General features: G+C 23.3%; 2 protein-coding genes across 3 annotated transcripts in view; one reads left to right on the top strand and one right to left on the bottom strand.

Moving 5' to 3' along the window:
• The window catches only part of LOC127290938 (prostaglandin E2 receptor EP3 subtype), a 249,774-nt gene that overhangs the window by 217,355 nt on the left and 16,284 nt on the right, over positions 1-16,135 (top strand). The window contains exon 7 of the mRNA XM_051319783.1: positions 5,268-5,300. The gene's annotated coding sequence lies outside the window, so the exon portion shown is untranslated. The remainder of the gene's footprint in view (positions 1-5,267; positions 5,301-16,135) is intronic.
• Positions 1,044-15,837, bottom strand: LOC127290921 (probable basic-leucine zipper transcription factor Q). Of its 2 annotated transcripts, XM_051319764.1 has the most exons (8): positions 15,298-15,837; positions 9,713-9,847; positions 6,176-6,297; positions 3,840-4,373; positions 3,474-3,719; positions 2,742-3,121; positions 2,317-2,509; positions 1,044-2,203 (listed from the first exon to the last, which is right to left on the bottom strand). In XM_051319764.1, exons 1-8 carry the CDS (start codon positions 15,335-15,337, stop codon positions 1,937-1,939), a joined length of 1,917 nt encoding a protein of 638 aa, XP_051175721.1. In that variant the 5' UTR covers positions 15,338-15,837; the 3' UTR covers positions 1,044-1,936. The 2 variants fall into 2 exon arrangements, with proteins under 2 accessions (XP_051175721.1, XP_051175730.1); XM_051319773.1 differs by lacking the exon at positions 9,713-9,847 and having other exon boundaries at positions 15,298-15,835.

The raw sequence follows: 16,135 nt of genomic DNA on the forward strand, positions 1-16,135 counted from the left end.
AGTGACAGTAGTAACTATCGATTTTAGTCAGACGCAAAATTTCTAATTCTTGTAATTTTTATATCATAAATTTTGTTATCAGTGGTAGAAGTCATTTATAGTCAGGCAAATTGTTTTAAATTAATGTAATTTTAATATAATTTATAGTAATTTCAGTGACAGTAGTAAACATCGATTTTTGTCAGACGCAAAGTTTTTAATTTTTGTAATTTTTGTATTAGCAGTTTTTTTTATCAGTAGTAAACGATCATTTTTATTGTCAGACAAAACGTTTTACATTCAAGTGATTTTAGTATTTTTTCATGTAATTTCAGTAACAGTAGTAAAAGTCGATTTTAGTCATACACAAAGTTTTTTATTTTTGTAATTTCTGTATTAGTAAATTATTTGTCAATAGTAAAAGTTATTTATAGTCGGACAAATCGTTTCAAATAATTTTAATATATTTTTTATTGTAATTTTGGTGACAGTAGTAAAAATCGATTTTAGTCAGACGGAAAGTTTTTTATTTTTGTAATTTTTTTACTAGCAGTTTTTTTAAAGTAGTAAACGTCAGTTATAGTCAGACAAAAGATTTTAAATTCAAGTAATTTTAGTATTTTTAGTAACAGTAGTAAAAGTCAATTTAAGTCAGGCAAAACATTTTAAATTCGAGTAATTTGTTCATAAGTAGTAAAAGTCGATTTTAGTCAGACACAATTGATTCCGAATTTTTCTTATTATTTATGTCCTCTTTATTAACTGCAATAAATTTTAACTATCGAAACTAATAACTTAGACACAAACACTAAATTTACTCGTAGTAAAGTAGGGTTGCCTATTGTCAGGCAATTCATCTCTTTTCAACATTTAAATGTGTGTTTTTATTAAATTAATTTTATAATATTTTTATATTTATAACATAATTAATTTTTTTAAATCATTATTAAATATTTTAATAAATTATAATTTAATAAATAAATTATTAACTAATTATTTTTGAAATTTAAATGTTTAATTAAATAAATTAAAATTGGATTATTATGAAAGAAAACGAAAATAAATGAAATAGAATTTTAATTTATTTAAAAATTCAACGTGAATAAATAAAAAAAATATATTTACATTTCTTAAAAATAAATATATAGGCAAGGGCCTGAGCGTATAAAGAATACATTATTTCACTAAAATTCCTTATTTCGCAACAGTAAATACTGTTTCTTTTTTGATTTAAATTTATATATATATATTATCGTGCGGTATTTATCGATTTTATTACGTAATATGTAAATTATTTACCATAATTAATTTACTTTTACTTAAAATCATGTCACTACTGTTGCTAGATAAGAATTATTATCGCTCTATAATATTATTCCTATAAAGATCATCATCATCATCATCGTAAATTCCCCAAATACCAATAAAATATATTTATATCATCTCTAAATTCTCAATTATCGACAAGAATTGAATTTCTAATTAATTTAAAAATGATAAAACACATTATAATAAAATGTCAATCCTGTCTCGTTGTCATTTAATTAATTCAAATTTTTACTTATTGACTCGAAAAATGAAAAAAATTTCACAATATTTTACAATAATAATAATAATCAAAAATAAACAAATATACAATAATTTAAATATTTATCATTTTTATATTATCTGTACATAAATTAACTTATTAATTAATTCAATGAAAAAATCTTCGTTATACAAATTTTCTAACAACTCACACAAAAATAAATCTAAATGTATTTTGAGCAATAGTGAAATCATGGCAAAACGATCATTTTTTTTTCTTTTTCGAGCGTTTCTTGATTTCATTGGAAAAATAATATTGTCATATTTATAGTCTCTCGTGACAATATTATATTTTTAATTGATAAAAAAGCATCCTCATATGAGGAAGCAAAAAAAAAAAAAATAAATTTCTCTAATTTTTCTCAATTTACTAAAGGCTTTTTGCTTCTTCAGTTTCTGTTGCTTGCATAGTACTGTTATCGTGATTTTTATAGGCTGAGAAAAATGCCAATGCTTTCATGAGTTGATAACTTTTGCTGATGGGAATATTGCTGTCGTAAAGTGTTTTTGATGTTTTGCAATCCACGTAGAACCACCAGTTGCATTTTAAAATTGTTTGATCAAAAAGCGTTGATTCGGGACATAAGAAACTTTTCATTATAAGACCATCGTCAGTTAAGGCGCAGACATGAAAAACCTAATGCAAAAGTAGAGAAATTGAGTATTAAACTTTTATTTTTGTAATAAAAATAAAATAAAATTTTATACGGTAAGTGATTTTAGAATTTTTAATTCTTTTTTTTTTATTACCATGCAACCGAGATCTTCATCGGCATACAATCCGGGAAAATGTTTCTGATCCCCACAATAAAAACTCGTATCGGGTAAATCAACTCGACTTGCAAAATTATCATCAAAATTCTTATCATATCCAACTGGATAATATTCTCGAGGAGCGTTCATTACTTTTGTTGTGCCAGAATAATTGTTATTATTACTTGTTCTGCAACAAAAATTGTTTTTATTGTCATCTGTAAATTATATTTGAACACAGAAAATTAAAAGGCATTAAAATAAGCTTATTATTTTAATCCAATTTTGCTTATTTTAATATCAAAATGGATTAAAATAAGCAAAATTGGATTAAAATAATAGTTGCAGCTTATTTTAATGCCTTTTAATTTTCTGTGAAAGATAAAAAAAATATGAGAGAAGCAGGCCCTAAAAACACTTACAGTGAAGATGGTGTAGTAGTTGTTGTCGTTGTTGTAGTAGTAGTAGTAGGTCCTTCCTGCCTCTGCAACAATTGTTGTTGCTTCAACAAAATAACTGCCTCCAATGCTTCTAATGTAATATTGCTAGCTTCAGCCAAGGCCTTTAACGATGTTTGCTTACTACTTTGAATGGGTTCCAATGATGGAAGAGTATTTCTAATTGATGATTGAAGAGAATTTTTCACTGGTGATGAATTTTTAATTGTTGACGGTAAGGATTGTCTCTTTCCATTCTGTTGATCAGGCATCGATTGTTCAACAAATGGTTCGACAACAACTTGTGGAAATGAAAGAAGCGTCAATTTATTCGATGATGGTACATCATCAACCGGTATTGGTAGCTGTAAATTTTATTATTCTCCATATTTATTGCTTTCTTATTTTACTTTTATTATTATAAATTAGAAAAATTGAATCAACAGCAATTCTGCCAAAGGCATAAAAATTAGTGATTCAGAAGCTGATAGAATTTATATAATATTTTTACAAATTCGAATTAGAAAAATATGCTATTGAATCAACAGAAATTCTGCCAAAGGCATAAAAAATTAGTGATTCAGAAGCTGATAGAATTTATATAATATTTTTACAAATTCTTTAGCTTTTGAATGAATAATTTTTATGCCTTTGGCAAAAATGCTGTTGATTCAATAGTTTATATTTCTCAGTGTAAATTTATTCAATTATATTTACTTGTTTATCATCGTCTTTCGAAACTTCATTAACGGAATCCTCCAATAACGTTGGACTGTGACTGATTCTGCTTGTCAATTTAGCGGATGATTGAGGCATTGCTATAAATGGTGGCAATGCACTGTTGGGAATTACAATACCAGCAACTGGTTTTGGTAAGGGATCATTGACAACACTACCAGCTGGTGGTATTGCTGCGACAATTGTTGGTAATCTTGCAACATTACTTGTGGAACCTTGCACCACCTGAAACAATTGTTTTTTTAAACCTTCACAAAAAATTAAAAGGCATTAAAATTTTAATACCTTATAATTTTCTGTGTTTTTTCCAAGTTTGATAAATCGAAATAAAAAATTGCTACAAACCTGCATTCTTTTGGTTTGCATTGCTGCTATCTGCTGTTGTATCTGATTCTGCTGTTGTTGCAATTGCTGCTGCTGCTGCATTGGATTCTGCTGCTGTAGCAACTGTTGCTGCTGCTGCATTAGACTCTCCTGCTGCATCTGTTGTTTAGCATGTTGCTGTTGCATCTGTTGTTGTTGCATCTGCTGTTGTGCAACTTTTTGTATTTGTTGTTGCTGTGCATTTTTTTGCAACTGCTGTTGTCTCATTGCCTCCTGCTGTTGTTGTCTCTGTTGTTTCAACATATGCATTGCGAGTGCCTCCTGTTGAATTCTCTGTTGTTGTCTGGCTTTATCTTCATCTTGTAATTTTTGCTGATGCTTAAATAATTCTTCATTCATACCACCAAGTGAAGGTGCAGGAATTGTTTTTAATGCCGTTGAATTTTGTTGTACTACTAATCTTTGGCGTTCGGGTTGTGGTGACATTGGTCGTGTACCACCTGGTGGAAGAGGTTTAAACGGTGGCACCATTCGCGTTCCATCACGATTAATAGCCTGTAAAATATTCATTTGTATTTCTTTTTTTTTTTGTAATTAAAATAGTAAAATAATAGTAAAATAGTTTTGTAATTAAAAAGAAAAATGTTTTGTCTCGTCTTATAAATGTTATAAAAATCCATGAACTGTTTGACATCTAAATTTTAAAATTAAGTCTTTCGGAATCTAGCAATATAATATATTGCGTTACATTCACTTATTGCTTTGACAATCGTTTCACAACATCTCGGTCCATGGTTCATCAGTATAGGTGTGAATGTCAAACGTACTTGACAAATAATAATCGTTCATTTAATTTTTATTTCGACAGAAAATTATTGATAAAACTATAATTAGCAATTCTTTTTTTGACATTAAAATTTAGAAATTTTTTTTATTCATTAATTGTCCCATCCTTGAACGATGCTCATTAATTTTTTTTTATATAAAAAAAGCGATAATTTTTTCGAGAAGATTGTGCAAAAATTTGAACCTTGAATCATTGCAAAACTATTTGGCATCACAGAAAAATAAAAGGCATTAAAATAAGCTGCAACGCTTATTATTTTAATCCAATTTTGCTTATTTTAAATTATTTTGGTATTAAAATAAGCAAAATTGGATTAAAATAATAGTTGCAGCTTATTTTAATGCCTTTTAATTTTCCGTGATATGGTTTTTTAATTTGCTTTTTTAATGCTAATGTAAAAAAAATCATTAAAATAAATTGTGTCCTAAATTAAAAACATAAATTAAAAAAAAAACATAAAACATAAATTAACACATACAATTTTTTTCGTATTTAAATAATTTAATAAAATATTTTGAATATTTTATTTAGAAAATAAATTGAATTTTTTCTATTTAGAATTAAAATTTTATTTTTCTAATTTATTTAATTGTTTGTTACAGGGGACACATGGACCAAAGACAATTAATTCAGCGGTGAGTAAAAAAAAAAATAATTTTTACAAGTTTTTTTGTAACAAAAAAAATGATATAAAAAAAAATTTAATATAATACTTTAAAAAATGTATTTTAACGGAAATGCATGTTATTTAATAAGAAAGTAGAAACAAAATACATTTTATAAAAGTTAATTTGGAAGGCGTCTCCTTTGTCAGAGTAGTAGAGTGTAACGATTGTCATGAAACAGTTTAAGGAACGGAAAATCAGATTTATATTGTATATAATCATATATCGAGTGGTTTAGTTTTTTTTTTTATTAACTTATTTTCGTCCTGTACGCAATAGTATTACAAAATGAAAGTATCTTGTCCGCTTGCGATATTCGATCATATTATCAACAAACGCAATTGCAATTTTAAACTATCTATCTTTTTCTAAAATTGCAAATTTATATTTTTTAATTTTAATAATTTATAAATCAGAATTTTAAAAATTAAAAAACTCGAAAATGTAATCAGTAATACATTCAAAAAAAAAATTGAAGGTAAAATATAAAATTCCTAAAATTTGGGAAAAAATTTAAAAATTAATTAGCAAATTTAAAAAAATTAAAAATATACTTTTTTAAGATTAATATAATATATATATAGTCTTTAAGAGTGTTATTTAAAAGAAAAAGTGAGATGAGTTTGTCGAAAGTTGAATTGCAATTTCCGAATAGGACACTCGATAACATAAATGGATCGAACTATATAAAAGTTTACATTCACGCGCTAGTTACGACAAGGCCAGTATCTCCTGAATCTCTTAATTAACAATATTTTCCCCAAGATTATAAGCAAAAAAAAAAAAAAAGAAAATTGAAAAAATAATTTTTTCTCATAATTAATTATTTTTTTTTTTTTATTTACCAGATTTGATGGATTTATGGCAATGAAATTTCCTCTTCCATCTTGAACACTTCGCCTCTTACTCACTACTTCTGTATTACTTAACGAATCTCGAAATCCAAGTTCATCTCCAACTGAAAATCCTGAAAATCAATTAAATTTCATATGAAAATAAATTTTTTTTTCTTTAAATTAAATTGAAAAATATTAATAGAAAAAGATGAAGTTAAGTAGAGAAATTCATACTTTTTTTTTATTTTTTAAGTGTTGAAAGAATAAACAAGAAATGTTATTTGTGTCATATATTATATAAACAAAGAGCAGATAAACAAATTGCAAAGAAATATATATAATGTGTGCTGCAAACTTCTTTATAATATTGAGTGTCAATTTCTTTTTCTACATGAGATGCAAATAATAATAGAAAGAAAAAAAAAAAAAAAAAAAAAAAAAAAAGATGCATATTTATGCAAGTGCAATCTGTATATTTCCAGCAAAAGTAGGTTAAGCATAGGATATACATGAATTAATCATTTGTCGTATTAGATTGATACCCAAAGAAAGAAAACAGGCAGTAACTTATAAACAATCAATTTTTTCTTTTTCTAATATGTACATTTATCAATTTTTTTTTTTTTAGTAATATAATACAAAGATTAGCCAAATAATTATTTAATGCAAATATTTTATAAATATTTTATAAATATAAATAAATATACAAATAAATAAAATAAAAATAATATATATTATATATTTTATTATTTCTATTTTATTTAATTTTATTATATTGCATATATATGTATAAATAACAATACTTATTAATATATATTATGAATATTTTATAATATAATATATTTTGTATTATGATTAATTAGAATAGAAATTAAAATAAATCAAAGCATAATTATTTAATATATAGATCAAGGTCACCTGATGTTAAATTATAATATACACGATTTTAGCATATTGAATATAATCATTGCTAGTTAATAAAATATAATATTAAATTAGCGATGGATCAGTAAACCAAGTTTCACTATAATAAGAAAGTTATGTAGATTCCAGATTATAATCAATAGTTGATAACGTTCATATATTTTTACTTTTCATTTTTTATTTTGTTTTTTTTATTTACTTATTTTTGTATTTTATATTTTTTGTATTTTATATTTTATATTTTGTATTTTGTATTTTGTATTTTTTGTATTTTTTGTATTTTATATTTTATATTTTATATTTTATATTTTATATTTTATATTTTATATTTTATATTTTATATTTTATATTTTATATTTTATATTTTATATTTTATATTTTATATTTTATATTTTATATTTTATATTTTATATTTTATATTTTATATTTTATATTTTATATTTTATATTTTATATTTTATATTTTATATTTTATATTTTTTGTATTTTATATTTTATATTTTTTATTTTTTTATTTACTTATTTTTGTATTTTGTATTTTTTGTATTTTATATTTTATATTTTGTACTTATTTTTTATTTTTTTATTTACTTATTTTTGTATTTTGTATTTTTTGTATTTTATATTTTATATTTTGTATTTTTTATTTTTTTTATTTACTTATTTTTATATTTTGTATTTTTTGTATTTTATATTTTGTATTTTGTATTTTTTATTTTTTATTTTTTATTTTGTATTTTGTATTTTGTATTTTGTATTTTGTATTTTGTATTTTTTATTTTTTATTTTGTATTTTGTATTTTGTATTTTGTATTTTGTATTTTGTATTTTGTATTTTGTATTTTGTATTTTGTATTTTTTATTTTTTATTTTTTATTTTTTATTTTTTATTTTTTATTTTTTATTTTCCGATTTTTATATGCACGGTAGATACTTGGCCCCTTTCATGTCTAAACGACCCTAACTTTCTATGCCAATCATTATGATGAATGCAATGCCAATTATTATCACTGATAGACGATATATGTCATTTATTAACTTCTTAATGGAGACACTTTTTTTTCTTTTTTTTTTTTTAACTAAACTGACACTTTATGCAACTTTGCGTGACAAGGACCTAGGAAAATTATTATTAATTTAAAAAAAAAGTGCATGCAAACACGGGAAATGGTAAAATTTTTTTTTTTTACTAAATAGTACCTTTTGACACAAAAATGAAAGTTAAGGTGGTCAGTAATTAGAAGGTCCAAATAACTATATCAATGAAATAGCTGTAATTTGTCCTTTAGATAATAAAATTTTTTTATTTAAACATTGGACAAATTCTTGCTTTGAAAGTTGTATATTTGAAATATCGACAAAAAAAAAAAGGTTTAAAAGAGATAAAAATATCAATTAGGTAATTTCAATGAAATCAGATATAGAAATTTATGAAGTGTTGAATAATAAAGTTTTATTGAATAGAAATGAAAATATATATATTATAAAAATAATTTTATATAATTATTTTAAATACTAAATAAATACTAAATAAATACTAAAAAAATACTAAAAAAATACTAAATAAATACTAAATAAATACTAAGTAAATACTAAAAAAATACTAAATTAATACTAAATAAATATTACAAAAAAAGTTTTATTAAATTAATACAAAAAGTATTTTTTAAATTATTATTTTTCGTAAATAGAATTTGAATTTTTTTTTTGTGTATAGAAAAAAATAAATAATCGTAATTGATTTGTAGTTAAATTTCTATAATATACAACATTCAATTACGTGTAACAAATTCACGCTTCTTCAAATGTTATGTAAAGATGTTGGCAAAGTTTCTTCTTTCATTACATTTTTCACACATGCAAGTGAATTGATTAAATTACATTTATCTATATATATATGAATTTAATGATCAAGATTCAGTTATTTTGAAATACTGATTCTCTATTTAGTTGAATAAATAAATATTATTATTATTATTTATATTTACAATAGATTAATTATTATTTAAAAATATTTTATTGTTATTTAACAATGATTATTGTTTTGAAAAGAAAATAATATTATTTAAAAGAAAATAGCATTGTTATTTTAGAGAAAAAGTATTGTTATTTAAAAGAAAAGGTATTCAAAAAAAAATTCTTAAAAAAAAATTTCGCTTCTTTGGGCATTAATCGTTTATTATATATATATATATACTTTGTATATTACAAAACTGAGAGTGAATGATTTGAATTCTGTTGCATTAATCAAAGATTTTGCCTCTCTATATAAAGATATTAACACCTGTATTGAAGGATGACTTTCATAATCGAATTTCGTTTGCGCATTATTTTATCGCTCTCATGTGGTCCATATTCAGTTCAAAAATAAAATTAAATATAATAATTCACGGTAAATTACGCAGGAAATGCAAATAAATAAATTATTCGGATTTTTTTTTTATTTTAAAATCTAAATTTTTTAATTAACATTATTTTTCAATTAATATTTAAGAGGTATTATAAATTTATATAGAAAAAAAAAACATTGCACCAAAATTTATATTTATTTTTCAATTTTTTTAATAAAAAAAATTCGGAATGTGATTTAAATGATTTTTAGGGTTTTTTTTCGGACACTCACCGAGTCCGACGTAACCTTTAACACCTCCCAGATTTCGAACCCGGAAGAGACCGGATTTTTTGAAGGCACAGTTAAGACTGAAACCAAAGTCGGAAGCCCATACACATGTGCTTAAAGCCTCCCGCCACGTGCAGCCTAGAAACAAATTTGAAAAATACCATCTCTTTATAGATTTTTGCCCTTTTTCACAAAGGTTTAATTTTTTTTTTTTTTTTTTTTTTTTTTAATCTCTGTGCTATTGATTCCGATTTTTTTTTCTCTTTTTTTAAAAGTTGAAAATTTTTTTTTTTAATAAACAAACGAAATTTTGTTATTAAAAACACAATATTCATGCTTCTTTTTATTGTTTCATTCAAAAATATTTTTTTTCTTATTCCCATATTTAATTCTCCAAATTGAAACTTGGATTAATTAACAAACAATGATGATTAATTAATAATAATTGATTGAGTGATGATTTTTTTTTTAAAATAACATTTCGAACAATTAATTTTAGAAAATATCAATGAAATGATTTTTTAAATTTTCTATTATTTTATTTGTTTTTCCGCCTACAAGATTTAAAGGAGGTTGAGTAAATAATAATATGAATCCGGAATAATGTAAACGCTTTTGGAATACTGATGATGATTTCTTTTTTGCCCTCAGCAACCTTTATTTCTTTTTTGTACAGTAAAATTAAATAGGTTCTTTGAAAATATAGTTTCTTTGGATATTATCATAAAAATTTTTGTATTTTTTTAGTCTTCCTATTCCAGTTTTATTTTATAATTATTTACTTTACTATTTTATTCTATTTATTTAGAATTATTTTTTTTTAATTTTTTATTTCTTGAACTTTTGAAAATATATTTGTATGTTAAATAAAAATATTCTAGAAACAATTTTACCATAGTAAATATTAATTTTCATTATTTATCTACTCGTATATGCAATTTTAGCAAATTTTCGGAGTCAATAGTGAACCATTTCATTTATTTACTTTGGTTGTTGATAAAAAAAAAAGAATTTATTTGTTAATTTTTCCAAGCACAGGGCATCGAAAGAGAAATCTTTACGACACAAAACTAACGCTGTTAACCTGAATTGAACACATTCGTATATCCGCGTGTATTTGAATTTCACTTGCCAATCATTTTTTTCTCAAATATTGTCACTATTCCAAAAATTACATTCGAAAATTAATTTTTCCAAATTATTTATATTGATTAATTAATTGAAAAAAAATCATTTTATTGAGATTAATTACAGTATATGCAATATTTTCTCAGTCAGGAAAAAAATTAAATTTCATTTAGATAAATATAAATTGGAAAACTTTATTTATTTTATTTGATCTCAGCGAACATTTGAACTTTATAATTTAATTTTTATGATTAAATTCACATTTTTAAAATGAATTTATAATTACGCAACAATTGCCTTTCTTCGTCTTTGAATATAATCTTTTAATCGTTTTCTCAATCGAATTTCTTTATAGACACTGGCACTTGAATTAAAATGTCATTTCTAATTCAGAAACAGAAATCAAATGAGGAATTCGTGAGCAATTCTATATAAAATTTGAAATAAATAAAAAAATTCTAATAAATTATTAGAGTAGAAATTTTTGAAAATTAATCGGAGAATTTTTTTTTTTTCATTTGTGATGATTAATCAAAAAGAATCTTTTGCCAGTTTGACGGGATAGAAGTGTATATGCCATTGGGCCATACCCTAGTGACCCACTTGAAAAAACCTGACTAAACGTTCGAAGACGACCCATGAATGACCACACTCTATAACCACTCGAATACAACTTTTCAATTCCTTTAAATTTTTGGACAAGTGTATCATATGATTCACGTTTTTTTTACTTTCAAATATATATATATATACCCAGATTTTTTTGCTCTGATTTTATCACATTCTTTTAAAACATAAATTTTAATTATTTGGAAAAAAAATACTTCGATTTTTTTTACTCTGCAATTTCTTCTTTCAAAATAGAAAATTTTAAATCAAATATTTTTTTTTAAAAAATTGTAGTAAAAAAAATGTAATGACAATTTATAATAGAAAATATAATTTAGAAAGAAAATTATAAAAGAAATTCTTTATTATTATTTTTTTTAAACAATAGAAATTAAAAAAAAATCTTGAAATGTTTTTAGAGAAAATTATTTCACCTCCTTTTTCATAAGATTGAAGTAATAATTTTAAAAACACATAAACGTTTTTGCATTTCTCTTAAATAGCTTCATATACATAAAATTAATCCTTCGCTTCCTCAATAGTAACGCTTAATTATAAAAAGACATAATGAAATACGAATCACTATAATCTTTTCTTATATTTAAAATTATGCATTAAACGAAACTTACGCAAATTCTTATGATGATTTCACACTTTTATTATACTATATATATATTATTATTATTATTATTTCACACTTGTTTTCATTTAAATGAACCATTTTGAAAGTTTACATATTATATTTCTTTTTGTAATTTTTAAAATGTGTTCCATTTCACGCTTTTGCTATTTGTCATTGAAGAAGAACAAAATTTGCATAATCATTAATAAACGTATATTACTAATTGCAAGCATATAAATGTAAATTCAGGTCTTCAACTCGAACATTAGACTCTTGCATATATGATGATACTTTTCCTATATATACTGATCTCATGAATTCTATGAATCACAAAAAAAAAAAAAAAAAAATTTATTAAGAGCAAGGAAAATTTATTACTTAAATAAAGTTACTATCACCTCCATGAAAAATTATTCCTAAAAATATATTTTCTTTATTTGTAGAAATAAACAAAGTTTAACCAATTTATTATAATAAAAAAAAAATTGTTTTTTAAACTCTTTTTTTGAAGCTTGTTTTTAAAAAAAAATATTTTTTCCTAAAAAAAATTATTTAAATAAATTTATGAAAAATATTTTTTTAAATTAGAAAATTTTTAATTGTTTTTTTTCTAAACTTTTTTTTTTTCCTATGACTATGAAAAATTAATTTTTGAACAAGAAAATCAGTCGTTCAGTAAATTCAATGTCAGTATTTAAACGTGTCCAAAGCATCGTAGAAAGTGTCTTGATGTATAAACGGAACATTAGCACAGTCCGGCTGGCCCGATTCCCTAAATACTCTACTCACAAAATATAATTTTTGTTTATTGGACATTTTTTTTTTTTTTTTTTTTTTATCAATATTAAATTTACATTTAACATCATTGCTAATTTACTTATTTACATATACCGAATTTAATAATTTAATTCTCAATTCTAGAAGTAAAAATTAATTTTTTTGGCAAATAATTTTAATGATTTTTTTAAATAAATAAATTTTTAAATCAAAAAAAAATTTGAGAAAAAAATTAATTCGAGAGAAACAATCTTGTTAAGTAGTTACAATAAAATCAGATGAATTTCACTATTGTTGATTATCCATTAAAGAGGTTTCGATTTCTACGATTATATCCTCCGTCTTTTTCCAGAAGAGTAAATCGATTCAATAACATATAATAATTATCAACTTTCGTTATCGACGTGTCCTATTTTTTTTTTTTTTTTTTTTTTAACGTCAAACTATATTTTTCAATAAAATATCGGTTTACTGTTTTGCTATTTTCTCACTTTCTATCGAGATCATTGTTCCTTGACCATGTGTTCAGTCATTGCTTTCGATGACATCTTGTCTTTTATTCCCCTCACCCTTCTTTTTTAATACTTTCTTCTTTTTTAGACCAAAACTCACTTCATTGATTCATAAATATAATAACAGTGCATTAAAAAATAGAATTTCTTGAATAATCTAGAAAAAATGACGTTCACGTTCTAGTCAAAGAACCGTTAAAATTGCGCGAATGTGATACAAAAAATAGGAGCCAACATGCGAGACGATTTTTCATAATTCTCATACGGGCATTTTTTTTTACTATTTCCTCTCTTTTAAATATTTTTTTTTAAATTTATTTATTTAAAAATTGAAATTTAATAATTAATTTATTAAATTAATTCCTCCTTTTTAAATATTAAATTAATTTCTAAAAGAAATATATAAATAAAAAATTAACTGTCAAATTAATTAGCCAATAAATTATTATTTAAACTATTAACAATTTTATACATACAAGCAAGTGTATCTTTAAATATTTACATTATGATTAATAATAATAATAATAATAGTTGTTAGTAAAGAAAAGAAGAATGAATTTCAAATTATAAAAATAAAAATTGTTATAGAATTTCGAGTCAGAAATCAATAGCACAGAAATAATACAATTTATAAAAGAGAAATACCCAAAAACCTGAAAATATTTCAAAAGTCTATTTTTATACATTATCGATAAAATATACAATTTTTATTGGATGCTGAAAAAAAAATGGAACACTGATTCCTTTCACTGGACATAAATAAAAGAATTACCATTTTTTTTTTTTTTCGTTGAATTTTGTTTCATCAAATTATGAATATTCATGCAAATATTTATTTTAAAAATTATTTTCTTTAAAAAAATTAATTTAATAAAAATAATTAAAAATTTATATATTTGCAATAAAAGTATTTGTTATCATTTGTGTGATTTAGGAATTTGACAATTTCCAAATATAACTGGATCAATTTTACGTTACAATTTGTTTAATTTTCACTCAATAAATAAAATTATTGAGATAAATATATATATATTTTTTTCTTGTTGTAAAAAAACAAAATTAAAATTCTCTATGTAGTAATGATATTGAAATTGATTATTATTTTTTTCTAATTAAACTTTTTCATGAAAGTAACAATTAACGATAATCAATCAATGATTTTGCTGTAATAAGTCTCCTTGATCCACTATTAGGTTTTTGTCATCCTCCTTTCATATGTCACACATCTGATTATCATATTCGATGGATCTATGTAAATAAATCGTTTAAGGATAATCTATATATATATATATGATACAACTTATTAGTAAAGAAGGAATACTGAAAAAAAATATATCAGTTCAATTATACTAATTATTACTACTTTAAAAAAAAAGCGTTATTTTCTAGAAATTGAAAATGTTATTTAATGAAGAGAGAATAATTTAATAAATCACTTATACATATTTACAAAACAATTGGTACCATAAAAAAATATATAATTTAAAAATACTGATTTTAATTTTAAAGAAAATTAGAGTTTTTTTTCATGAAATAAAATAAAAATTAAATATTTTATAGAATGAAAAAATGTTTGTTTATTTTAAACTTGGTACTTTTAGAATTACTCAATAGTTGTCTATGAAGAAATGTGCAAACGTGATTCAGTTGCTATAGCAACTGATTCTGTGTTCGTATCGACAGGCTTTTATTACAAAATCTAAAAAAGAATACCGGTTTTTTTTTTTTTTTGCGATTTATCCAAATGTAAGCTAATTTTATATAAAAATAAGAAAAAATTTTCGTAAATAAAAAATACGAGTGAAATTATATTTTTATAAAAAAAATATATGTCCAAAAATGTATTTGACAATATTGAAAAATATTTAGAATTTCCTCTGTATAGAGTCGAAAAAAATGAGAGCAAATTAAATTTTTTCTAAAAAATATAAAATACTTACCAACAACGACGAAGAGAAATAACGTCGTGGCAATCTTCATCTTTGTTGATCCAGTTTAAAGAATTGCAAAAAAAATGAAGAAAATACGGTCAGACAACTCTTGTCTGATACATACGAAATTCAAGAATTGATTTTCGAGTTTTACAATTTTTTCAAAAATTTCCCTTTTTTTTTCTTAAAAAAAGAACACCATTGTCATACACTTATTGATAAAAGAGGGGAAAAAAGAATGATTTTGTGTTTCTCCAAATTTTCAGTGATTGTATAAAAATTATTTTATATGGAAAAGAGCTCGTGATATTATACGCGACACGTTACTCGTACTCACAGTTACTAATATCCTGTGATATATACTAGTCGGTTGAAGAAAAGCATGTCTGCGGCCGCACTTTCATATCAGAGGAGAACACACAGTTGCTGGACACAAAACGAGGTGTAAGAACGGCTTTGAAGCCCCACTAAGTTCCCCCATGACAAGGCCCTGCTTCTGCGGGTCAATGATGCGAACACACTCTCCGATTCTCATATGTCCAACGTTTCTTATGATCATAAAATGTATATATGTATATATATAAGTCGGAAAGAAGAAAGAAAAAACGACTATATCAGGGTAAGAGAGGTGCCACTGACCCACTCGCTTCACATGATAACGGGATCGTTCACTTGGCGTAGAACGAACATTGTTCTAATCCACCATTTAGATCTAGAGGTCGAGAGGATTCACTGAAAAAAAAAACAAGTCAAGAATATTAGCAAACAGAGCAGCAAATTAATTCAATTAATTAGCGAACATTAATTACCCAATCGGAAATAACATTTCTGAAAAAAAAATTAACTC

Source organism: Leptopilina boulardi, unplaced genomic scaffold (assembly GCF_019393585.1).
Source record: "Leptopilina boulardi isolate dan_hultmark-lab unplaced genomic scaffold, ZJU_Lbou_2.1 LbouV2_123, whole genome shotgun sequence".
Lineage (NCBI taxonomy): Eukaryota > Metazoa > Arthropoda > Insecta > Hymenoptera > Figitidae > Leptopilina > Leptopilina boulardi.

Excerpts from the sequence above, each read along its gene's own strand:
- LOC127290921 (XM_051319764.1), bottom strand. The coding sequence starts at position 15,337 with ATGAAGATTGCCACGACGTTATTTCTCTTCGTCGTTGTTG. Across the intron at positions 6,298-9,712 it reads TAAAGGTTACGTCGGACTCG|GATTTTCAGTTGGAGATGAA; the intron begins GTGAGTGTCCGA and ends ATTGATTTTCAG. Across the intron at positions 2,204-2,316 it reads ATGAAGATCTCGGTTGCATG|GTTTTTCATGTCTGCGCCTT; the intron begins GTAATAAAAAAA and ends CTTTTGCATTAG.